The sequence below is a fragment of the Tachysurus vachellii genome, chromosome 6 (genome assembly GCF_030014155.1).
Source record: "Tachysurus vachellii isolate PV-2020 chromosome 6, HZAU_Pvac_v1, whole genome shotgun sequence".
NCBI classification, from domain to species: domain Eukaryota; kingdom Metazoa; phylum Chordata; class Actinopteri; order Siluriformes; family Bagridae; genus Tachysurus; species Tachysurus vachellii.
In genome coordinates, this window is record NC_083465.1 from 21,159,427 (window position 1) to 21,182,216 (window position 22,790).

The window sequence follows — 22,790 nt, forward strand, 5'->3', positions numbered from 1 at the left end:
AGACTGCAAAAACTTCGAAAAACAAAGGAGGAAGGAAATGTAGTAGTGAATGGAATTGAATGATCAATTTCACTACTCTTGGCAGACAGTTTATTAGGTACACTTGAACTCTAGCGTCGTTACTTTATAGTAAACTAATAATATGTTTCCAGTAAAGATTTCTACTTGGAAGCTTGTTGGATAGAGAAACATTCCTGATAGAGAAACCCTCTAAAGAATCTGTAAGAGTTTCCCAAAAGGGTCTACTGAAAAACCCTTAGGTTTCTCAATATTCTGTGTGTAGCTTGTATCTATATTTCTTTTTTAAAAATAAATTGTCAGGAATATCTACCATATATGTTACGATAAAGGTATTACTGACTATAGACAGCATATTTTACTATGCATAACTCCTTAAACCCCCTTTCTACCCCACACAGACACACACCCACACAGACACAAACACACAAACCCACACACACTCACAGACACGCACAGACACACAGACAGACACACACAGACACACACAGACAGACACACACACACAAAGACAGACACACACACACAGGCAGACACATGCACACACAGACACACACACACACACAGGCAGACACTTTCTACTCTGTCAAGTGAAAAACCATTAATCATGTACCTACTCTAATTTTTCCAATTTTTATCAAGATATACCATATGCCATTTTACATACGCCAAAAGTGTTGACACCCCTGAATTTTTTCCAGAAAATGAAGTATTTCTCACATAAAAGTATTGCAATTACACGTTTTGCTATACATTTTTTTTGCTATACAATTTCCAACTCCAAAAATGGGCCGGACAAAATTATTGCCAATACTTTTCTGTGAGAAATACTTAATTTTCAGGGGTGCCAACACTTTTGGCCATGATAAAAAAAAAAAATCAAAATCATCCCGATATTATGCATTTCTACCTCACCCTCTACCAGTGTTCTTGAGATATGTATGCTGATAGTTTACCAAAACTCTGACTTGAATAAAGCAGGTGCTGAAGATGAATCAACAAATTTATCTTCTATTACATTCATCTTTCAATTAACTATTACAGTCTGCTGTAATACTTATTGTATCAGACGACCAGACGACCAGGCAGTCAGGCAATCAGGTGATCAGCTTTCTAAATAGCCTCTACTCCAGTGAATTATCCTATTTCCACTGTCACTGTGTCACTTTTATTGGCAAATAGGTTCATTCAGAAACAAGAAGTTAACCTCAAAAACTTTTGTTTTTGAGAAATATTATGTCTATTTTGTTTTTAATAAGTTTCTAAATACATCTTTAAAAAGTTTCTAAATACATACGTATCTATGAGGCATAAATGCAGATTTTTTTTAATGTTTCATAGTAAATAAAAGTGCATGTACATGCTCTTACCTCAGAGCCTGATCCACACTCATGCCTGAGAAGTTAAAATAACTCAAGTACTCCTCTGCCACCATCTTACTGAAATCATTACTACGGGCAAAGAGAGGAAAACAAGCAGGATTACTTATAAAGGCTTGCGGATTTGCATTTGGGAATAAATCCAATTTGCCATTTAACAATCATGTTCAGATGTTCATGAAACAAAGGATCTAGAATCCACATACAAAACAAATGTTTTTCAGAAAAATGAGGAAGGAAAGGAAGGAAGGAAGGAAGGAAGGAAGGAAGGAAGGAAGGAAGGAAAGGGACTCTCACTTTTTGCTCAGGTGCCTTGCAATATCAGACCTCCTGAAACCGTCCAGGTTATAGAGACGTTTGGCCAACAGTTTGGCAGCCTGCAATTCAGCCTTACCACCATTTGGAATATTGTTGCAGCTTCCCACTGCCAATCGCTGTGCCACCTCATGGTCAGGCTGTAATACAAGTCCTGAAGCTCGTTCCCTGGGAATGAAAAGAAAACCACTGTTTTGGAAGAGCTGATAAAATAACACCAGAGATAAGCCTCATACACACAGACATGCATGGACACACACAATCTGGGAATGAAACTGCTGGATAGTACAGGCTTATTTCATCACGGGGTGTTTTTTCTTTGAAGCTGTTTACAGTAATCATTCTCTGTTTGGAATCTAAACTCACCCACAAGGACACTCTCCTGTCTGTCAGACTGATAACATACTGGTAATATTTCTTAATTAGCAACCATTTTAATAGACCTCTATGGTGTCTCAAATAGGGTGTATTCCCAACTTGCACCTAGTGTCCCCAGGATAGTCTCCTGGGCCTATGACTAACTGAATGAAGTTCAGTCATCAAATAATTGATTGATAAAAACGAATAATACAATCTATAGCACACCTGTAACACACAGCTCACTGCCGTAAAATGGAGCCGAAGAGGTCAGATAATAGATATTTTTTTATAATGTGTGGACACAAAACAATATATTTAAGTCAGTTAAGTTTCTCAAGATCTAATGCTCAGCTAAGAAGTAATTAAATTTAGCTTTTTTTTAATAGTGTTTTTTTAACGAGTGAAACACAGAGAAACCAACCGTATTGGATTTACCATTAATTCCATTACTTTCAGGGAACTCCAAAAGACTCCCACTCACACCAAATTATTAACCTAAGGCCATACTGTATATTAAGTATAATGTTCCATGACATTTTGAGTCATGGGCTCAAGTTAAACAATTCATGGACATCATTTTGGCTCCATGGCTCCATACTTAGGTATAACTTATTACGACATTATCAGCATGTGCCTAAGCAGCTCCATAACGAACAGATTTGTATAGAAAAGTTCTAATATGTCTAACTTGATTGCAAGTTTGAATGCAAAACACATGTACAACATATTCCTGTTGCATTGGATATATTATGAAACTGATACAGATAAAGACAATGGATATTATGTGAACAAGCAAAACTTGGGACTCCTTACCTTAAAAACACCATCTCACCTCCGTGTACTAAATTAAATATGCCGATATGTTGTTGCTGCTTCTTATATTACACTACCCTTAGCCTTCAAGGCACAAGTGGAACTAAATACTTATGATCTGCTATTGGCCTACTTCTAACCGGATATTCAGCAGAAAAACAAAAGGAGGAGTCTCTGAGAAAGGGCAGAAAGGGAGGCAGTATGTTTATTCTTAAAACAATCGGTATGTTGTCCTCTTTCCAAAGCAGACTGAAGATACAGAAAACTTCAAATCTCTCTCTCTTTCTTCCTGTCTCTCATAGCTCACAGCTAGGGTGTATAGGCCTCTCTAAATCCTAACGAAACACTCCTTTCACTCAACTGGAATATCTGGACCTGCCCATCTGATAATACCAGTTTTCATAGTCATCATTTTATATAAATGAATCATGCCATATTGCTAAAAATACCCAGAACTTGTAAATTTACATTCTTTAACCAGTCTAAGAGAATTGTTTTACACTTAACAATAGCATTATTAGTATGGCATTGGTGCAGCTGGTTTCCCTAAGAAAGCAGGCGGTCTACATTTCCATTCTCATTAAGAAAAGTCTTCTCTTCAAACACATTCCTCAGTCACCCAGGAGCTCCTTAAACACCCACGCTAACTATGGCCAGACTCCAAGCAGGGATGTACTGGTCTACAATGAAGTTAATTAAAAGATGTATGAGGCATCATCTGCGCAGGAATTAATACAAGTTGCTAGTTTAAATTGGATATTGTGGTTAAACCCAACCTCTGTTTAAAGAGAAATGAAATTTAAAAGTAACGTTCTGCTTTTGGCCATCCACATAACCTCATATGCTGTAAACAGATCGGAGGCTTAAAACCGACATTGTTAACTTGCATGGAGTTATAAGGAAAAACACACATAAGAAGTCAAATCTGGGGCTGATGTGCTGCAGGTTCACAAAGCCTAGAGGTAACAGACATGTCAGGTGATTGTGGACTGTGAAATGCCTCCATATGCCTAACTTAAACTTACACAATACAAAACTGAATTTGAAATAATGTTATCATTGACTTCTATCCCAAATGCCTTTGGAAGAGATAATAAGGTAAGAGTAATGATTAAGAAAAATCAACTGAGTAAGCAGACATCATCCAATCAATGTACAATTACATAAAGAGACTTGTGTGTGCCTTGTTTTGAATGAAAAATCTGGCTAAAAGCAAGTGCCATAAAAGTGTTATGTCTAACAGTTATGAGACTCCATAGGGAACAAGTCTCTACCATAATATGGTGCTTCTCTACTCTACCATTTTATTTTTTAGTTAAAAACATTAAAAACACTAAAATCATTCTCTTTTAAAGCACCGGTAAAAAACTGACAAGTACAGGCTTTTCAATGACAACATTCATTCATTCATTCATTTTCTACCGCTTATCCGAACTACCTCGGGTCACGGGGAGCCTGTGCCTATCTCAGGCGTCATTGGGCATCAAGGCAGGATACACCCTGGACGGAGTGCCAACCCATCGCAGGGCACACACACACACTCTCATTCACTCACGCAATCACACACTACGGACAATTTTTCCAGAGATGCCAATCAACCTACCATACATGTCTTTGGACCGGGGGAGGAAACCGGAGTCAATGACAACATAAATAGGAAATTGTGAATAATATACAATTCCATGGTTAATACTGTAAGTACTAACATATAGAATCCTGTAGTGTTTCAGCAGTTCCAGACTGGGGATTAAGTAAACTGGAAATGAGAAGATGGACAGCTTAGGACAAGTCAGAGTGGTTAGTGTCCTGAGAAATGGACTTGTTTAAATTGACTCAATTCACTAATGTGCATGTATAATTTGGACACACTTCCGCTTTTTAAAAGAGTCCTGCACATTTTTAATAAAGAGTTGTGCATTTTTTCAGAAAAAAAAACGCCCGACAATTTGTTTCGTGAAATGCTGGATGATTTTTCGGCAACAAAAGCCACATCTTGTCAGAAGCAAAAACTGTAGTAGGGGACGGAATTTTGGACGTGAGTTGTGAGGACTGAAGTGTGCATCGCCATGGCAACGTTCACACCACCTGAGCAGTTCAACTTTTAAAAGATCAAAGTGTCGTATCACGTATGTATGGATGTATCACTTTGCATCGCTACTTACAGAGGAGGATGAAGTTGTTCAGGAAAATGCCCTAATTTATCCGATGGAGAGGAGGCCGAGCACACATTCATGTCATTTACATTTGATAAGGACGGAGATAGCAACAAATACTTTGTAGTAATAGCCATATTTGACAAACATTTCATCCCGAAAATTCATTCGAGAGTTCAGTTTCCCAGGCAGAAGTGCGGAAGCATTCCTCAGGCAGCTGTACGAGCTAGCTCAAAACTGTCATTTTAGAGCGCAGGAAGAAGGACAGATGCGTGATCGCATAGTGATTGGAATTTGTGATAAGCAACTGTCACAAAAACTTCAAATAAAAAGTGACTTAACATTGCGCCCTGCAATGGAAATGGCCAGAAAATACGATTCCCAACACTTCACTTCCCTAATGACTGCTAAATGGATCTTGAAGCATTATGACCCCCACTCTAATAAACATCATATACACCTAATAACATCCTTGACTGCCTCTTCATCTTACACAGAACCTCTACTCACCGATAAACATCTGGCAAAGGAGCATACATGTAGTGATCCTCCAAGGCCCCGCCTCCCCAGCAGAGCATATAGCGAGCCATAGCATTAAAACCTCGTCTCCTGACATTCAGCTGAAGCTCCTGATTAAATACTTAACCGGCACAGAGCTCAGATTCCCTCATCCTTTCTTTGGCTTGTGATACATGCATAAGCACTAATCTTACAGTTTATTCCTGAGCATCATTTATACCAGTTCATCTCAAATTTCCATCGCCTTTTTCTCCTCCTGTGTGGCTTTCTTGGTTGTTGAGCTGGTGTCTGGTCTCATCATGAGTTCCCGAGTTCCTGTCCTTCTGACTGGAACAAATGATGCCCATCTGTTCTCTCTAACCTTCTTCTCTCTCTACCTGGTGTCAGGGTGTCTCTGTTCCTCTCTCATTCCTTGCAACCTTGCTTTCTGTTTTTCAGCTTGCTTGTGTTTGTTCCTCTGCCTGTGTACGTCTCATCAGCTGGGCTATTTTCTGCTGCTGGATGTGATATGTGTTTCCTTTTACTACGCAACAACTCAACCCCTTTCCCTCCTTCTCTTCCTTTCTTTGTTACTGCCTCACGTCCCTCCCTCTCTCATTAAACTTCTTTAGCAACCTTTGTCTCTGCAGAATCTGACCTGAATATGAGGAGCACTTACAACTGGGAGCAGAAACATGTTGGTCAGAATAGATGTTTGCCCAGTGAAAGTAACCTAAATGAAAAGAAATGAGAGCTTCAGAAGGTTTGTCCAATGCCCTCGCTATTTAAAACCCTGAAATCACATGACCCTGGAAGCTAATCTTCCAATCTCCCTGGAGACCAAGTGGGCTTGGCTGAGCTCCAGGTCTCACTGGACACCGGACAGGAAAAGGACCTCTATGGAGGAGCCAGGTGTCAAAGCAGATGGGGTCAGATTTATTTTTTTCTTGCCAATTCCTAAACTGTGGGTTAACATATATATATATATATATATAAAGCCACAAATTTAGCAATCCCTAAAAACCTTTTCCCACCTCCCTCAGGATATAACCTACACTGGCTAATCTGTACTCAACTCTTCCATGAACAGGAAGAAGACTGTCTGTGAATCTGAAGACCTTAAACTGAAATTCTCATGGAAACGTTTCTATGTCGCATGGAGTATATAGCCAGGCCACTTCTGATTTACTGTTAGGGCCTTACTACTGATCACAGGAACCTACATTTATTTTACTATAGTTTAAATATATAACACCTGATACACTGTTTTAATTTGATAAGGATAATTATTACAAGTCTCACAAAATGTAATTTTTATAAACACTGCACAATAACATCATTTAAAAATAACATCATTTATAGAGCGCTGCAAGTTCATTCCTTTAGCAGCAACCTTTTTATAGCCGCTTCCCTCTAATCAAAATATCCTGATGCAATATAGAGACGTTATATACTGCAATATATGATTTTACTTCCATCTGCTGGCCAACTCAGGCAAAAGCACAACTGCAATATTATTAGATTTATAGCATTTGGCAGACACCTTTATCCAGAGAAACTTACATTATCTCATTCTTTATACAACTGAGCAATTGAGGGTTAAGGGCCTTGCTCAGGGGCCCAACAGTGGCAGTTTGGTGGACCTTGGATCGAACTAACAACCTTCCGATTGGTAGCCCAACACCTTAACCACTAGCTCATGCCCAGTCTAGTAGCCTCTATAAGGTTGTCACAAATCAAGACACACTCTAAATGTCGTCATACCCAGAGGTCAGACGTGACAAAGTACAATTAATATGTTACTGTTATTTTTTTGTAAGTATCAGTACTTGACATTTTCTTTTCTCCTAATAATTATGACAGGTTTTCACTACTTTCTACTCATTCCCATTTCACAGCACTGTTTCATGTATAAACAGATGTTAAACCAAAGATATGACAGGTATGATAGCAAAAGAGAGACCTAACACCTAAAACACCTAAATTCTGTAAAGGCATCACGCAATGTGATCTTGTGTTGTCCTATAAAGTTCATATCTGGCCACTCACATTCTCTTACATACAGGAAAGTAAAAATCTCCTGCTTATGTGACTTTTTTGTTTCGCATTCTATGAAACCTTCTTACACAGTCATAACTAGATGCCTCAACAACTTTTCTGGTAAGGTTTCTAAAGAAATTTGTGCTTCTCTGATTGATATCTGTATTAGTATCTATTCAGAATATGTTTTAATCCACCTAATGCATAATGCATAATGTTATGTCCCAAGTAGAAGTACTACACTTCTTAAGATTATAAACCACAAATAGTATAATAATGTCAATGTTTTCATGTATAAGAAATTCTGGTCTTAAGCCTGCTATTTTAGTCAAGGAAATGACCTTTGAGAACTTGCATTATCAGTGAAAATAAGCAAATTACAGAAGCCATATGTTCAAGCATTTGTCGTTTTGAAACGCTGGTATAACTGACAATAAGACAAGGCATCACTCCTGCACATAACTGACACCAATGCTAAATTATTTAGCATGCTTAGTAAACTGCACTCCAGTTTCTTACTGACCTTTGCGTCATCCCTATGTTACACTCAGATGAAATGTGTTTCTCAATGGGGACACTGTCTGTTAACTCGCTCTTCATTTCCAACATGCTCTGGTCTGCTCCAGCCAATGCCTCAGAAGTGCTTGAGGTCAAAAGGTTAGGAGTTTCACACTGTCTCAAGGGAGAAAAGCTCAAATCTATGATTTGCTTGGCACTCTCACAGATCTGACTCTGTATCTCGGGGGTCAATGTTGGGAGGTCAAAGGTAAAGATAGGTGGGCCACTTGAGGCCATGTCTACGCTATCCAGGCTGCTGTAAGACGTTCCCTTGGCCCGATGAGATTCCATAATGCTCTCAAAGTGGCGGCTGAAAGAGTCAAGGCCATCTGTGGAGATTCTGGAAGGACTTTCCACAGTTATGGGAGACTTCAGGGCAGTATGGCTGTCCAACAGGATGTTCTGCGACCTACAAAAGGAAATGACAACAGAAAAGGTTTAGAAAAGGACTTGCAATAATATTACCAGTTAGATTTACTTCTAGCAAAGTTAACATTATATTGATATTTCAGATTTTTTTTAATTTCTCCTAATCTAACCTTTCAAGCAAATGACTGAACACCTCTTCTCCTTCCTGCACAGCTTGATGCCTCTTCTTGTCACAATGCATCCTCACACTGGCCCAGCTCACCATTTCTTCATCATGCAACTGTTCTTCTTCCTCACTTGTCTGTGAACAAAACAATCGTTCAAAAGTACTGCCGCTGCTGGTGGCAGATGTAGCAAGTACACTACGGTTGCTGCTGAATGCTGAGTCCATTTCCTCTTGCTCAGCTAGTATAACTTCGTCAATGTCCGTCTCTCTGTAACAACGCAGGGGTACTGCATCCAGGTCGGTTTCAGAGTATTTGATAGTGCACCTAATGATGCCAGCCTTAGAGGATGAGCCCAGTGCTGAAGAAAGAGGTTGGTTGACTGGTTCCATATCCACCTGTTGAACATCATGCCTGAAAGTATTCTGGACCTGGGATATTGGTCTGTCACTGGAATGAGGTGCTGTGAACCCACGAGAAGTCTCATTGGAGTCACCACTGCATGGACCAATGGAGGATACTGGAACTGGATTAAAAATACAAATACATTATCTTTTAACATAATTCCTACAGGTAATCTTTAGAAATATTAGCAATTATCTTATACAATTAGATATTCTGATACATGATTCTCTGTTTTTCTCACCAGTTGCATGGTGGTCTTCTAAAGGCTTCCCAAATAGGAATTCCCATTTAGCACGAGCAGTCTTTTGACAGTGCAAAGAAGGACCACGCAATGATGATCCACTGTTCAACTACAACATACAACTAAATAAATCAGTACTGCCATCAAGTTGATTCACATAAATAAAAAATGTCATTATAATATATAGATATATTGTCACACAACTAGGTACAATAATACTGATATCTTACTTGTATGTCTGTGGTCCCTGTGCCACTGCTTCTCTGGCTGGAAGTCACTGGGGAACTGGAGTCTCTCTCAGGATGAATGACCTCCACCAGACTGCCTGTAACTCCACTGGAACTTTGGGAAAAAGCACTACTCTGCTCCCCATATGTCAGGACTTCACCTATCTCTTTTGGTGCTGCCGCCATAAAATGCGTATCATCACAGCTCAGGACAGTTGAGTCATTTCTGCTCTCTTTGTCTATAACCAAGGGAATGACTAATAACTCTTCAGCTTCAGATGAGCTCTCCTTATTGGAGTTCCCCCTAACTCTTGAGAAATGTGGTTCTCTCCATTGATGTTGAGAGGTTGATTTGACTGGTATGTTAGTGTTAGATTGTGTGCAGTGTCTCGTCATATCTGGACTGTCTCTAAGACCACAGCCATACTCTCCATTATAGTTTCTGTCTTCTTGTCTGGGTATGTTATGGTCTCCAGTACATTGGAGCAGTTGGTGTTGATATGAAACAAGACTGTTTTTCTCTGGAATTACTCTTCTCTCCAGTGGTTCCTGGATTGCAGATGTAGGCAATACACCCACTTTGTGCAAACTAGCACAACATGCAGGGGATCTGCTTCCTCTGTAGGAGAAATGTGGGGAAGCCCATCCTGAAGGGTACATTGCCTGAGCAGGCTCGTTTTCACAGTGTTTCTCATGTGCAAAGAGATTGGTCTCTGAGGAGGTTCTTGTGAAAATCTCTTCTGTAGACTGGTACCCCGACCTGGTACTGTCTGACTTCACAGTCTCTGATAGTGATGGGGTAGGGGAATATGTCATCCTGTTTTCCATTGGCAAGATACTCTTCTCAGCACTCAGTTTGCTGCCACTGGAAAGTGGCTGGTTTGATGATGAAGATAAGCTAAAATGAACCTTGTTGATTTCTGGAGGACTTTGACTTGATTTTTGACCTACTGTCTGGTTGTGTGGTGGTTGAGTAATGTTTTTTTTCAGTATTTGATGTTGAATAGATGTGGGCCTGCTGGATGGCAAAATTGGGCTATGTCTATACTCTTGCCTCAGAGTCTCATCACTCTTCCACTGGCTTGGAGATTGGCCATTGATAGAGCATGACATGGTGTAGGGCTGTCTAGCATCACTAGAGAGCTTGTGAGCTGCTAGGCTACTTGGAATACCATGCAGAAGCCTGTGGTGATAAAGATCGTTTAGATGCGCATTAACAGGCAAAGTTCTAGCAGTACGTGGCACCACAGGAGATCCAGACCATGAGTGACAGCGAGGCTGTTCTCTGTGCAGAGTACCATAACTTCTATTAGGATGGTTGCCAGTTGCCAGCTGGCATCTGAGCTGTGGGGATCCAAACTCTTCCAAAGCACGATGGGTAGCATTTCTTGCTATTGAGTTTAACGTAGTATGCTGAAGACTGGGGGAATCCTTTGGATTGATCACTGAGCTACTTTTTGAGTTGGAGTTACAATGCATTTCCTGCCTGTTGTACCCTGCTGGACTGGTGAAATTTTCACTGACGTGAAAGTGGTTGGTTTGATCATTAAATGCTTTTCTGAATGGGTTCTCTGGCTCATTTTGGCATAATATGCTATTATGTCCACCCACAGACCTGATATTAGCTTTCTCAATATAGCTGTATGTAACAACTGATCGTTTTCCTTCACCCACTTGTCCATAGGACCTTCGAGCACCACTAGGTGTAGGTGGGGCAGTAGAATGTCCATAAATTCTAGAGTCCCTCACACTTAATGGCTCGTTCTCAGTGGAGCAAGTTCGTGTCAGATTGCCTGCACCTCCTTTAAGCTTTGGTTGAAGGGCAGAGAGTAATTGATATACCTCTTCATATGGCAAATTCTGTCCATGTTGAGAGGAGGTCTGTTCTCCTTGGCCTGGATGGTTCTGTAAGCTGACTGTATGTCTGGATTTAGATTTACTGGTGAAAAGGCCCTGTGTGCAGTTGCCCACTTTATGTAGATCTCCCGGTGCAGGCACTAAACCATGTGGAGTATTCAGGGATCCATGCTGAGATTGGGGGAAAACATCAGGCCCATGTATCACTAGGGAGTGAGTCCCTTCCATATTTTTCAACTCTTTCCCCTCTTCATCAGCCACAGATCTTACCTCCACATACAAGTGGAGAACTTTCCCTGAGTTTGCCATTATCCCTACCTGGAAACCTTACGGAAGACTTCTAGTCCTGTAACTACGACATCATTCATACATGGCAACATTGCTGCTTTGAAGTGGGGTAAGTACCCTTAACATGAGAGGTACTAGGAAATCATCACCAATTCACCTTCCAAACGATTTGTCTGAGGAAAAGCAATGCACACAGTTAAAATATGAACTGCAACAAGCTTTTTCACATTATTTGTTTTCATCTTATTGGCTCTAAACATCAGTGTAATTGGTTCACATAATTCTATCTGAAGATCAAGAGAAATTTCAGTACGTGCCTGCATGATTACAAAGATCTCCAACTCTTAAAATAATAAATAATGACTTAACCCCATATTAAAGCGTCAGAACTTTCAGAAAAGGGTGTGCTTAGTAGGTTAGACTGGAAAGTTACAAAAATATTTTCTTTAATCTTTTGAAAGCATGAAGTAAAGATTGGCTTACCTTATACTGTTCTCAGTTTACTGTACATAACCAGACTTTATACTTTAAGATTATAATTAGAAAAACTGACATAAATTCATTAACACTTCTATTGCAAGAAATTATTTCTTTGTCTTGTGTGTCAAGTACTAAGTACTAAGTCTTGTGTACTAAGCTCCTCCAGTAGGGCTTTGGCTTGATTGTATTCTTATCATGTGACCTAGTGAACTAGTATGAGAAAATATTTTGATTGCAATGCACTTCTGTGAGTCATTCTGTAATGACATAGGTTAAGTGCTGTAAATATTCCAGGAAACAATCAGTAACTTATGGCTAGGGTGGCGAGCATTTGTACCATTTACTGGAGAAATTGTAAGAGCCTGGTGTGAATTAGGTACACACTCTCACCTCCTTTGTTCATTGTTGAAATTAATTTTTGAATTTTTGAAATTAATATTTTATGGTTATGGAAAAAAATAGAAATGAAAAGTTGTGACAATTAACCATAAAACAAAATTAACAAACTTAAAACATAAAAATGGCTATAACAGCTGGGACAGAACTGCACTGAAATACAACGATACAGTCGGATTTGTAATATCCCACTTAAACATGTTATTATCTGAATCCACTGGAAGGTAGACTATATACACTAATAATCAGTTTCTGTTCCTATTACTTAGTCATTGAGCTCTACATTTATACTGGTTTAAGCAGTGCCACTTGAATGTCTATTGGGTTACTATAAATCCAATCTACTAACATTAAACAAACCTAGGATTCAGGGTCTTGGGGTATCTGTCATGCTTTTTGCAGAACCATTTCACATGTTCTGATACATTTAACATCAGCCTTTGTGGGAATAGAGGAAAGGAAAGTATGTCCACTTTAGCTGTGCCCCATGCACACCTATCCCAATCTGTTTCACATTTTCTTTCAACATCAATGACATTGGGAGCATTATATTTTATAAGGTAATCCAAACATCTCAAACATTAATTTACAGCACTCCCAAACATCCATGATTTCTGTAACTGAAATGCCAAGGTCAAATTTATTGAATATTGCAAGGTAGGACATAATGCCAAAAATAACTGTACTTCCTCTTGATTACAAGACTGTCCAGCTCTCTATCCTGTGTGTTTGATTTCAATCTGCTGAAACCTATTGCTGAATCACTGGCATCGAATCCACCCCGTTGCTATACTATAGAAAAATGTCAACACTCGTCATATTGCCAACTGGGCATTGTGCCCTTTAAAGTTGTAGTTGCTATTCTATCCACTCAGCATGCACCAAGGTAACACCCTTAATTAAGTCACTGGATCAGATTTCTCACTGAAAAGAGTCTCACTAAAAAATAATACAGTACAATAATGCGTACAGTACAGTGTGGCATTCTGTAGGTCTACAATCAAGAGGTTTATTACTTAATACTAATAATAATTAGTAATGATACCATAATTAAGCAGCTATGGGGAATGAAAACACTAAAAATATAATGTTATTAGGGCAAAAGTTTAGATTTGCCCTAGTTTTAGATTCAAATCTCACTCACTTTCATCAATTTATTATCAGCAACCAACGATTTCATTTCAAAGCAACAGACTGCTTATCACTAAACATACCTCATCAACCAGACCACACAGAAAAAGACCTCATATCTCAAATCATATTCAGAAACAGAGAGCTTCTCCTTCTCTGTAAACACATGCACTCCTTACACACGATTAAGCAGGACATTACCTACTTTTGCTAATAGGATTCCCCCACCCCTTCTCATCCATTCTGTTAAAGCTCTTACAGTACGTCATGCAACTTTACCTTATGGCCATTCTCTGCTCCTGTGTCTCTATTAGCAGTGAAAAAAACAACTTCAAGAAATTCCAGTATTCACACACAGAGTGTGTCTGTGGTGTCTGGCATCTTCCTCTCAAGAAACAAGACTTGTAGGCTTTCCATACCGGATTAATGCAGCTTAGTTGGTAATACTCCTCTTCCTGCTCCTCCTCCCCTGCAACCTGTCTTACATCCAGCACTCCTCCTTCCACATCTTGCTCGTCGCTCAGGTCTTTAAGACCCACCCATGGTGCAATAAGTAAGCCAATCAGTAGAGGAGTATTAAGTGTGTGAGTGGTATTAAGCATCACATTTATACGCAATAGTATAACAGATGGCAAAAAGTTCACTGTCACAGAGAGGGGGAACAGGCAAGACAGACCCTATCATTAGAAAGAGTTAAAGTGGAAAGAGTGAAAGAGGCGACATGAGAAACATGATAGTCCACATAGAAAGGTGAATCTCATGCAGGTGAGGTCATGCCTCACTTGGGCACTTAGCAAGTACTTATGTAATCTCAAACCCTACTCTTAGTCATGACAATACTGACTATGCATATCAAATACTTTATAAATATACGCAAACTGGGGGATACTTTCTGTGTGGGTTTTTGTATCGTTTCTCAGCATTTATGTAGGTGTTCTCCAGGTTCTTTAATTTCCTTTCACCTCCGGAAACATGACAGTATATGAACTGGTTAAGCTTAATTGTCCTAGATGTAAGTGTGTGTGTGTGTGTGTGTACTGTTATGGACTAGCATCTCATCAGGGGTGTATTTATATGCTCAGGATAAATGTTGGTTTGTTAGATCACTTCCATTGTTTTTATCTTTTATTCTGATATACTGTAAGTGTGAAATGAAGGAGAAACAAAACAAAACAAAACAAACTTCTACAAACAAACAGAACAAAGCTTTGTCAGAGACTTACCACACTTTAAACACTCATAACTATAAATGCCCATGTGAGTTCCATTCACAAAATTGATTAGCTGCATTTCTGAAGCGAATCCCAGCATCTCGATCAATATGACAAACAGAATTGCGCACTGCACTACGGCCAACAGCTCAATTAATTCGGTGTGAGGTCACAGTGGAGTGAACAGCATCTTGAGTACTCTATAAAAATGGTTTTATTTAAAAGCTAAATAATGTATTATTTCTATTGAAATCTACTGTTTAAACAATTATAGTCAGATGTCGGGTTGACAGCCTTTTTCTCTCTATCGTTGAAGCTGTTTGTAAAAGACTGCAGAAGGAGTCCACTGTTATTTAATAGTCAGCACACTGGCGTTGTGCCTGACACCTTTAATAAATAATCTCCCTGGCTTCCTCAAATGGGCTCATACTTAACAATGGTCAGTGCGGTTTATAGGCCTGCTGATGTCTGATTTCTAGTTCTGCATCAATACACAATCTAATAAAAAATCTATTATGCATTGAAATACAAAATGTCTACTGAACTGTATTTGTCGATAGGACCTCAGGCTCCCAAATCACTCATACCAGTTCCCCAGCTTGATCCTATTCTGTGTGTGTGTGTGTGTGTGTGTGTGTGTGTGTGTGTGTGTGTGTGCGTGTGTGTGTGTATTATGCTATAGATAGACTTGTGTCCCATCCTGGGTGAATTCCTGCCTCAGACCCAGTGTTCTCAGTTTAAGCTCCGAATCATGCACCATGACCCTGAACAAAATGAATGGAAATGAATGAAAAATAAAACACATGATAATTTACTTTAACTGACATCATAGGTTTCATTAGACATATATACATTAAGTAAATTTAAGACTCAATATAAAATTATCAATACCTTCCTGTGTGCATGCGTGCAAAGTTTTATATAAGAAATACAAATGAAATGATAAATAAGGGTTCAGTAACAGAACTGTCCAGATCTTTAGATCTAGCACATTATAAACTGTCCCATACTGTAACCAAACCTCTGCCTGTCTGCACAAATGACTCAAGGCTAAACGAGAAAAACATCAACTCTCGCGATATTTCACATATTTCTGTGTTGCCATATTGTAGAAAACCCAATATAAATAAACAGATAATCTTATCGTTCGTGTGTTACGGTCTGAACTGCCTGTACTGTTACACTTTCCTTGTAATACGAAAAGCGGATAAATTCACGGATAAAACTTCACTACGTGATGTTAATGGAAAAGAAATTTCGTATCTCGACGGATAACTTAGTCACATGTATTCCTTATTGACGCTTAGAAAAGGGGGAATTACATGAATGAGTCTGGCAACCCTGTCTATGCTCTATGGTTGCTAACTGGCTGTTCACTACCTGTAGAGACAGGACAGGCTTCAGACTGTGGAGAAATATACCAGGTAATGATGAATATATCTTAACAGTTATATATATATATAAATGCATTCTTTTGTTGTATTAAACAAGTTAATATACGCGGAAACACCACATGAGCCAGTGTGAGTCTTATTTAATGCAGTATTTGGTGTCCAGTTCGGTCCAGTTTGCTAAGCTAACCTAAATTAGCTTAATGCTAGTTTGCTAGCTTGCTAACAACTTCCTGGGCGCTGAGAAATATAGTGTTTGTACGTTTTATGATAACATTCACAACTTTATCTGAGTGCATTTTAAACTTAACAGTGAGGTTAATTTGTATGTGAAGGCTTTACTTTGAACGGAAATGTTTAAAGGTGAAAGTTTCATGTCTGTTAGTATGACATTAGGAGGTGGAGTTAAACTAGTCAGGGAAAGTTTGCAGTGAATAACATACTGTTAGTGATGTTAATGTACCATTTAATGCTTGGTGTCATGTAAGAGCAACATAAAATTTTGGACTTCCAGTGAGATGAGGCTGAACCTGTGAGTCTCCTGAGGCATCTAGAGATGTTCCAGCTCCAGTTAGACTATATATTAAAGAGGAGGTGTGAACTCCATGTGGTCTGTGAGGACAACAATCTCCTCATCAATACAACATTTATCAGACTGTATATTTATAATCACACCCTCCAGTGTCACCTACATGAGGATGAGGTTCACTTTGAGTCTGGTTCCTCTCAAGCTTTCTTCCTTTAATATCTAAGGGAGTTTTTTCCTCCTCACAGTCACCTGAGTCACATCAGACTTGCTCATTAGAGATAAATACAAACAGATTTAAATATATCTAATATTAATCTTGAATTTGTGTATTCTATTATTCTTTATAATAACCTTTTGTTCTATGCTTATGTTCTGTAAGGCTGCAGAAGCTGTCATATAAAATATGATCGTTCATATTAAAAACATACTGTTAATTTTGCACTTCCTGTTTTAACTGTGAGGGTGTGAATGAGGTAAGGTAATAAAGCTGCAGTGCGATATTTAAAGTGTGTTCATTATGATGAGACACACTGCAGCAGTCGGTCAGTGTGTGTTTAGCAATACAGAATCCTTAAAGGTATAAACTCGAGATTAACTACGGATGATATGTTTGTTTATTTCTGTACATTTCAGTAGCTGCCTTCAGGTCAGGTATTAACATGTCTCACAGCGATGAAGGATACGTGGTGCGCATCCGAGGCTTACCCTGGTCATGTACCAAGGAAGAAGTGGCCTCGTTTTTCTCTGGTAAACTCCGTTGTAATTGTGTGAGAGTATGACTTACCAAAGCTCTTATCGAAAAACTGGAAACCGTTAAGACCAAACTGTTCTGATTGTCTTATTTCCTGTCTTGTAGACTGTGATATTGTAGGGAAAGTCAATGGTGTGTGTTTCACCTTCTCCAAAGAGGGAAGGCCCAGCGGAGAGGCGTTCATCGAGCTAAAATCATCAGACGACTTTAAAAAAGCCCTCTCAAAAGATCGAAAATATATGGGCCATCGATATATTGAAGGTAATAGACAAATTATTTCAAGTGTCTAGTCAAGAAGCTTTTATTGTCATTTCAACCATATATAGCTGACACAGTACATAATGAATCGAGACAACGTTTCTCCAGGACTCTGGTGCTACATTGTCTTTTGTCCTGCACTGTTTGCACCAGGTTGCACAGATGCACTATGTATCTAATACTAACTTACTAAGTCCTTATAGCTCTGTCTTTGTTTTATGTACCACCCTGGTCCTGGAGAAACGTTGTCTCATTTCACTGTGTACTGCAACAGCTATAAATGGTCGAAATGACAATAAAAGCTACTTGACTTGACTACACAGAACAAAGACAGAGCTAAGGATTTAAGTAAGTTAGTCCTAGCCACATAAAGTGCATCTTGGCAACCTGGTGCAAACAGTGCAAGGTGGTATTTAAACTGAACACGGCTGGACTATTGTTTTGGATGACATTGAGGTACATGTACACAGTAATCAAAAAAGTGTAACCAAAAGAAAAAATCAGATTTAATCAGTGTTTCCATGCAGTAAATTGTTCAGATAATTACTGTTAGCTGTTTTTTATTGGAATTAAAAAAAAAAGTCATTATCATAGCAATGTTTATCTAATATTTGGAATTGAAATATGGGAAAATTCAACAACATGGTGGTGTGTTGTCCCGATGTGTCCCATTCCCCTAATATCAAAGAAGTTTGACAGGGTTTTTGTAATTATTAATGCAAAACAAATTGCTTTTTTATAACAGTTATGAACAGTAATCCTCACCAGCTTCTCCTGTTTTCTGCTGGATATTGTTGTTAAAAATGTTAAATTTGTTTTTTTAATCAGCCAATCACGTGGCTGTTTTTTTTTTTTGCGGGCACTATTGTCAGTCGCAGTTATAAAAATTTCTAAAATAGTCAACACCACCTGCTCAGTCATGTTGGAGAATACAACAGGAATGGGCTATAAACTAATCGATTAAAAGTCCTTCCTCTAAAAGTAAACACTCTTCAACCACTATATAATGTCTTACGCTCACATAAGACTAATTAATATGCACTAATTGGTCTCTCTGTCTCTCTCTATCTCTTTTTTCCCCTTTTTAACCTGATGACTGGTTAAAGGGTAGAGGTAGCTCAGTAGTTACGGTATTAGACTACTGATCAGAAGGCTGTTAGCGCAAATCCCAGGACCACCAATCTGCTACTGTTGGGCCCCTGAGCAAGGCCCCTAACTCTCTACTGCTCAGGTCTATAAAATGAGTTAAATGTAAGTCCCTCTGGAGAAAGGCTGGAATAAGTTGTTTACATGACCACTTGAATAATGTGCTAACTTTCCAAATCAGACTACAAGTGGATTATGAGTGTTAATGCCGTTACTGAGTTTATCACATTTTGCAGTGTTCAAGTCAAATCGTAGTGAGATGGACTGGGTGCTGAAACGCTGCGGCCCGACGGATTACGACAGCAGCAGCGGCTGCATGCTTAGGCTCAGAGGACTGCCTTTTGGATGCAGTAAGGAGGAGATAGTTCAGTTCTTTTCAGGTATGCTTTCTAATCTAAACAGGTTCTGGATTTTAAGTTCTGTGTTTTGATTTTTGAGATTACTGTCGTCTTTAAGTAATTACTCATTACTTCTTAAAAATAATGAAAAAAAATTAACATGAGTCTCCTGCATAGTAAAGATCAACATGTATACTTTACTTACCCACTGTTGATCTTTAATTTGTGACTAACATAGTCTCACTTATTAACCTACCATGAGTAAATGTCGAATACACTTGACTGTTTAATTTGTACTGTTAGTTTTGTTTGTTTAGGAATAGTTGTGTGATTTAGGATTGTTTTTCATTATATGGGATGATTTAAGGGACTAAGTTTGGGGGGGACTTTCTTTTCTACACATGAGAATGTTGCTATTTAACATGTCCCCCTCTGTGGGGTTATTTGTCCTTGGGTTAAAGGGTTGAAAATCGTGCCAAATGGGATTACATTGCCGATGGACTACCAGGGGAGGAGCACAGGGGAAGCCTTCGTGCAGTTTGCCTCAAAGGAGATAGCAGAAAAAGCTCTGGGGAAACACAAGGAAAGAATAGGGCACAGGTGGGGCTGGCAAGACTGGGCTGGGTGATTAATGCTATCTGTAATGTGGGATTGGGGGTCATGCATCTTTATATTTTGGAAAAAAATTGTTATTATAATGTTAAACTTGGCATGTTTCTCACATATTGTAACATGGGTGGAAATAATCTTAAGGAGTAAACTATATGCTTAGCATTATCTTGTGTGGGGGTTTAGGATTTAGATGTTTAAAGCTGTATGGGCTGTTCATAGTAAAGTATTGGAGTGAGAGTAGCATTAGGCCCTTTGTCCCTGCCTCTGATCTGTAAACATCCACTCATTTTGTTTGCTGTGGTAATTAAATAAATCATGGGTTTTGGGGACATTGACCCACCAAGCTCTCTTCATGTCTGTGAAACAAGTGCAACATTTTTTTTGTGTTGCTAATACTCTGCATTTCAACAAACTCAGGTACATAGAGATATTCAAAAGTAGCCGAAATGAAATCCGTGCATACTACGAGGTCCCCCGGCGGATGATGGGGCAAAGACCCAGCCCGTATGACAGACCGGTTATGGGCCGTGGGGGCTTCTTTGGTCCTGGTCCTGGACGAGGAGGTGCTGTTCTGGACCAGATGCGCAGTGGAAGTAGTTACAGTGGTGGTATGTATTCAGTCAAAACTGGGCTAAAAAAGTTTAAGGATTGAACTGAGATATGAACAGAGATGTGAAACCTCGGTCTGTAATATCACGACAAATCCTTCCTCTATAAGCAAACTCTCTTCAGCCAAAATATAAATAAATATTATATATAAATATAACGTGCACATCTGAATTATATATGCATTAAATTGTTGTAGGCTTGTTTATGGGTGGTCTCTCTCTTTTTTTTTTTTTTTTTTTAACTCAAACATGGATTCAATCCTCCTGACTATTAGATGACTCAATTATATCAAAAACGTTTGGTCAAAAGTTTAATGCAGACAACGGAGCATAATTCCCACATTGCCGTGCTTTAAATTACGAATAAAAATCAGTGTTAAGGTGGTCCTTGTGCTTTTCTCTTTATCCTGACTTACACAATGCTAATTATTTGATTTAAAAGTGATGGTTTTAGTTGATAGTCAAGTTGATTTTAAATTAAGTCAAGTTATTGCTGGGTTGATATTAAATGAAAAATCATGACTTGTATTACACTTGTATGTTCTTTCTTTCACTATCATCACAGAGCTACTAGTAATGCTAAGTTCACAGTATGGTTAAATATTGATGACTTTGCCGTAGAGATAAATAGATGAGATATATATGTAGAGAGAGATTTTACATATAAACTCCATATCAAAGCTTTAAAACGTAACTTCGGTCTGTTCCACAGGTTACGGTGGATTTGACAATTATAATGGTTTTAATAACTACTGCTTTGGTAATGGAATGTTTGAAGAGCGTGCAAGGGGAGACCGAGGAGGAAGAGGAGGAATGGGAGGTCATGGCTATGGTGGAGGGGACACAGGCTCTGGCTTTCACAGTGGACACTTCGTGCACATGAGAGGCCTTCCGTTCCGTGCGACAGAGTCAGACGTAGCCAATGTACGACACAGCACAATGGCATCAGAACCTTCCTGATCATTAGCTTGATGGTTTTAAAAGAAAGTCTCTCTCGTTCCAGTTCTTTGCACCACTGCATCCAATCCGTGTGCACATTGACGTCGGACCCAACGGCAAATCCACAGGAGAGGCAGATGTAGAATTTGCCACTCACGAAGATGCCGTATCAGCCATGTCAAAGGATAAGAATCATATGCGTATGTGCCTTGTTCTTTATCATATCCATATTACAGTTTCAAAGATGGTGCATTTCTTTGCTTATTGTTTTCTTCGTTGTGCCCCAACAGAACACCGTTACATCGAGCTTTTCTTAAATTCAACCTCCAGTGGAGCATCCGAAATGGGTGGGTGTCACTTTTTCACTGCTTAAATGCATTGGCAAAAATATTATAACCTTCTCACAGGAGGTTGCATGTAGTTATTACTTTGTTCTAAAAATATATATGGATCACCAGGTCGTGGAGGTGGCAGTTACTATGGCAACTCTGCGGGCATGGGCTCTCGAAGCGGGCCAAGGGGCATGTACTGAAGACAGTTTTACAAAAAAAATATTTTCAACTGGAAGTCAGAAGGTTTTTCTTTTTGTATAGAGGCGTCTTTGCATATTCATAGAAAATTGAAGCTGAATATTTTCCAGACAGAGTGGAGTTTAAAGTATAAATGAAGTATATAAAAAAAAGTAAATATATAGGTTGAACAGCTACTGTACATTTTGCTAAAAAAGTTTTATATCTAATTCTTCTGAGTTTTATTAGTGTTGCTTTATTATGTGTTGTCTCTAGCTCTGCAATCTCAAACGACACTGTGATGGGCTGCCGTCTTTAAGATCCGTAAGCCTTTTCCCCTCAGCAATGAACATTCTTTAACCGTTAACCTTTTTCTTAGTTATGTTAACTGCAGAGTGAAGTATTGTTCACGTATACATTTGTTTGCCGTCGCATTTAAAACTTCCAAAGTTAAACATCATGTTAGTTTTAAAATAAACATTTGTTTTACGTTCAATCATGGCAAACGTGAATCCGAGTGAAAGTTTTAAGATTACGCTATTTAGACACGTCAGGAACCTTTCACTTCTAATCTGATGTATGCTGTAAAGAAATATTTCAGTCTTTTACACCTATGTTGCAAATGTCTGAAATTAAAGAATGTTTATATTACAATGATGAATCATGATCAGTGAGTGGATTTTATACATTCAGCTCGTAAACAGGACATTTCTTACAAATTGCTACCGTCAGTTCATGTAGCTTTTTTAAAGTTAGTTCTAGTCTGAGGCTTAAAGCGGGGAATTTTTAGAGACTTTGGGAGAAAA

General features: G+C 38.9%; 2 protein-coding genes across 4 annotated transcripts in view; one reads left to right on the forward strand and one right to left on the reverse strand.

Annotated features, from left to right (window-relative positions):
- The window catches only part of psda (pleckstrin and Sec7 domain containing a), a 28,021-nt gene extending 22,018 nt beyond the window's left edge, over nucleotides 1-6,003 (reverse strand). Inside the window, exons 1-3 of one of the 2 annotated variants that reach the window (XM_060872863.1) lie at nucleotides 5,549-6,003; nucleotides 1,695-1,880; nucleotides 1,389-1,469 (exon numbers count right to left, since the gene is read on the reverse strand). In XM_060872863.1, the coding sequence (XP_060728846.1) occupies nucleotides 1,389-1,469; nucleotides 1,695-1,880; nucleotides 5,549-5,628 (347 nt within the window). In that variant the 5' untranslated portion in view covers nucleotides 5,629-6,003. Of the gene's footprint in view, nucleotides 1-1,388; nucleotides 1,470-1,694; nucleotides 1,881-2,885; nucleotides 3,021-5,548 lie in introns of those variants that run through there. The other variant, XM_060872865.1, reaches the window with a different exon arrangement.
- A 10,244-nt stretch (nucleotides 6,004-16,247) lies between these two features.
- Nucleotides 16,248-22,645, forward strand: hnrnph3 (heterogeneous nuclear ribonucleoprotein H3 (2H9)). 2 transcript variants are annotated; one of them, XM_060872869.1, is made up of 10 exons: nucleotides 16,248-16,327; nucleotides 17,457-17,570; nucleotides 17,680-17,835; nucleotides 19,215-19,358; nucleotides 19,778-19,916; nucleotides 20,346-20,536; nucleotides 21,249-21,460; nucleotides 21,540-21,675; nucleotides 21,766-21,822; nucleotides 21,934-22,645. In XM_060872869.1, exons 1-10 carry the CDS (start codon nucleotides 16,258-16,260, stop codon nucleotides 22,005-22,007), a joined length of 1,293 nt encoding a protein of 430 aa, XP_060728852.1. In that variant the 5' UTR covers nucleotides 16,248-16,257; the 3' UTR covers nucleotides 22,008-22,645. The 2 variants fall into 2 exon arrangements, with proteins under 2 accessions (XP_060728852.1, XP_060728853.1); XM_060872870.1 differs by having other exon boundaries at nucleotides 16,261-16,327; nucleotides 17,460-17,570.
- Nucleotides 22,646-22,790: the final 145 nt, after the last annotated feature.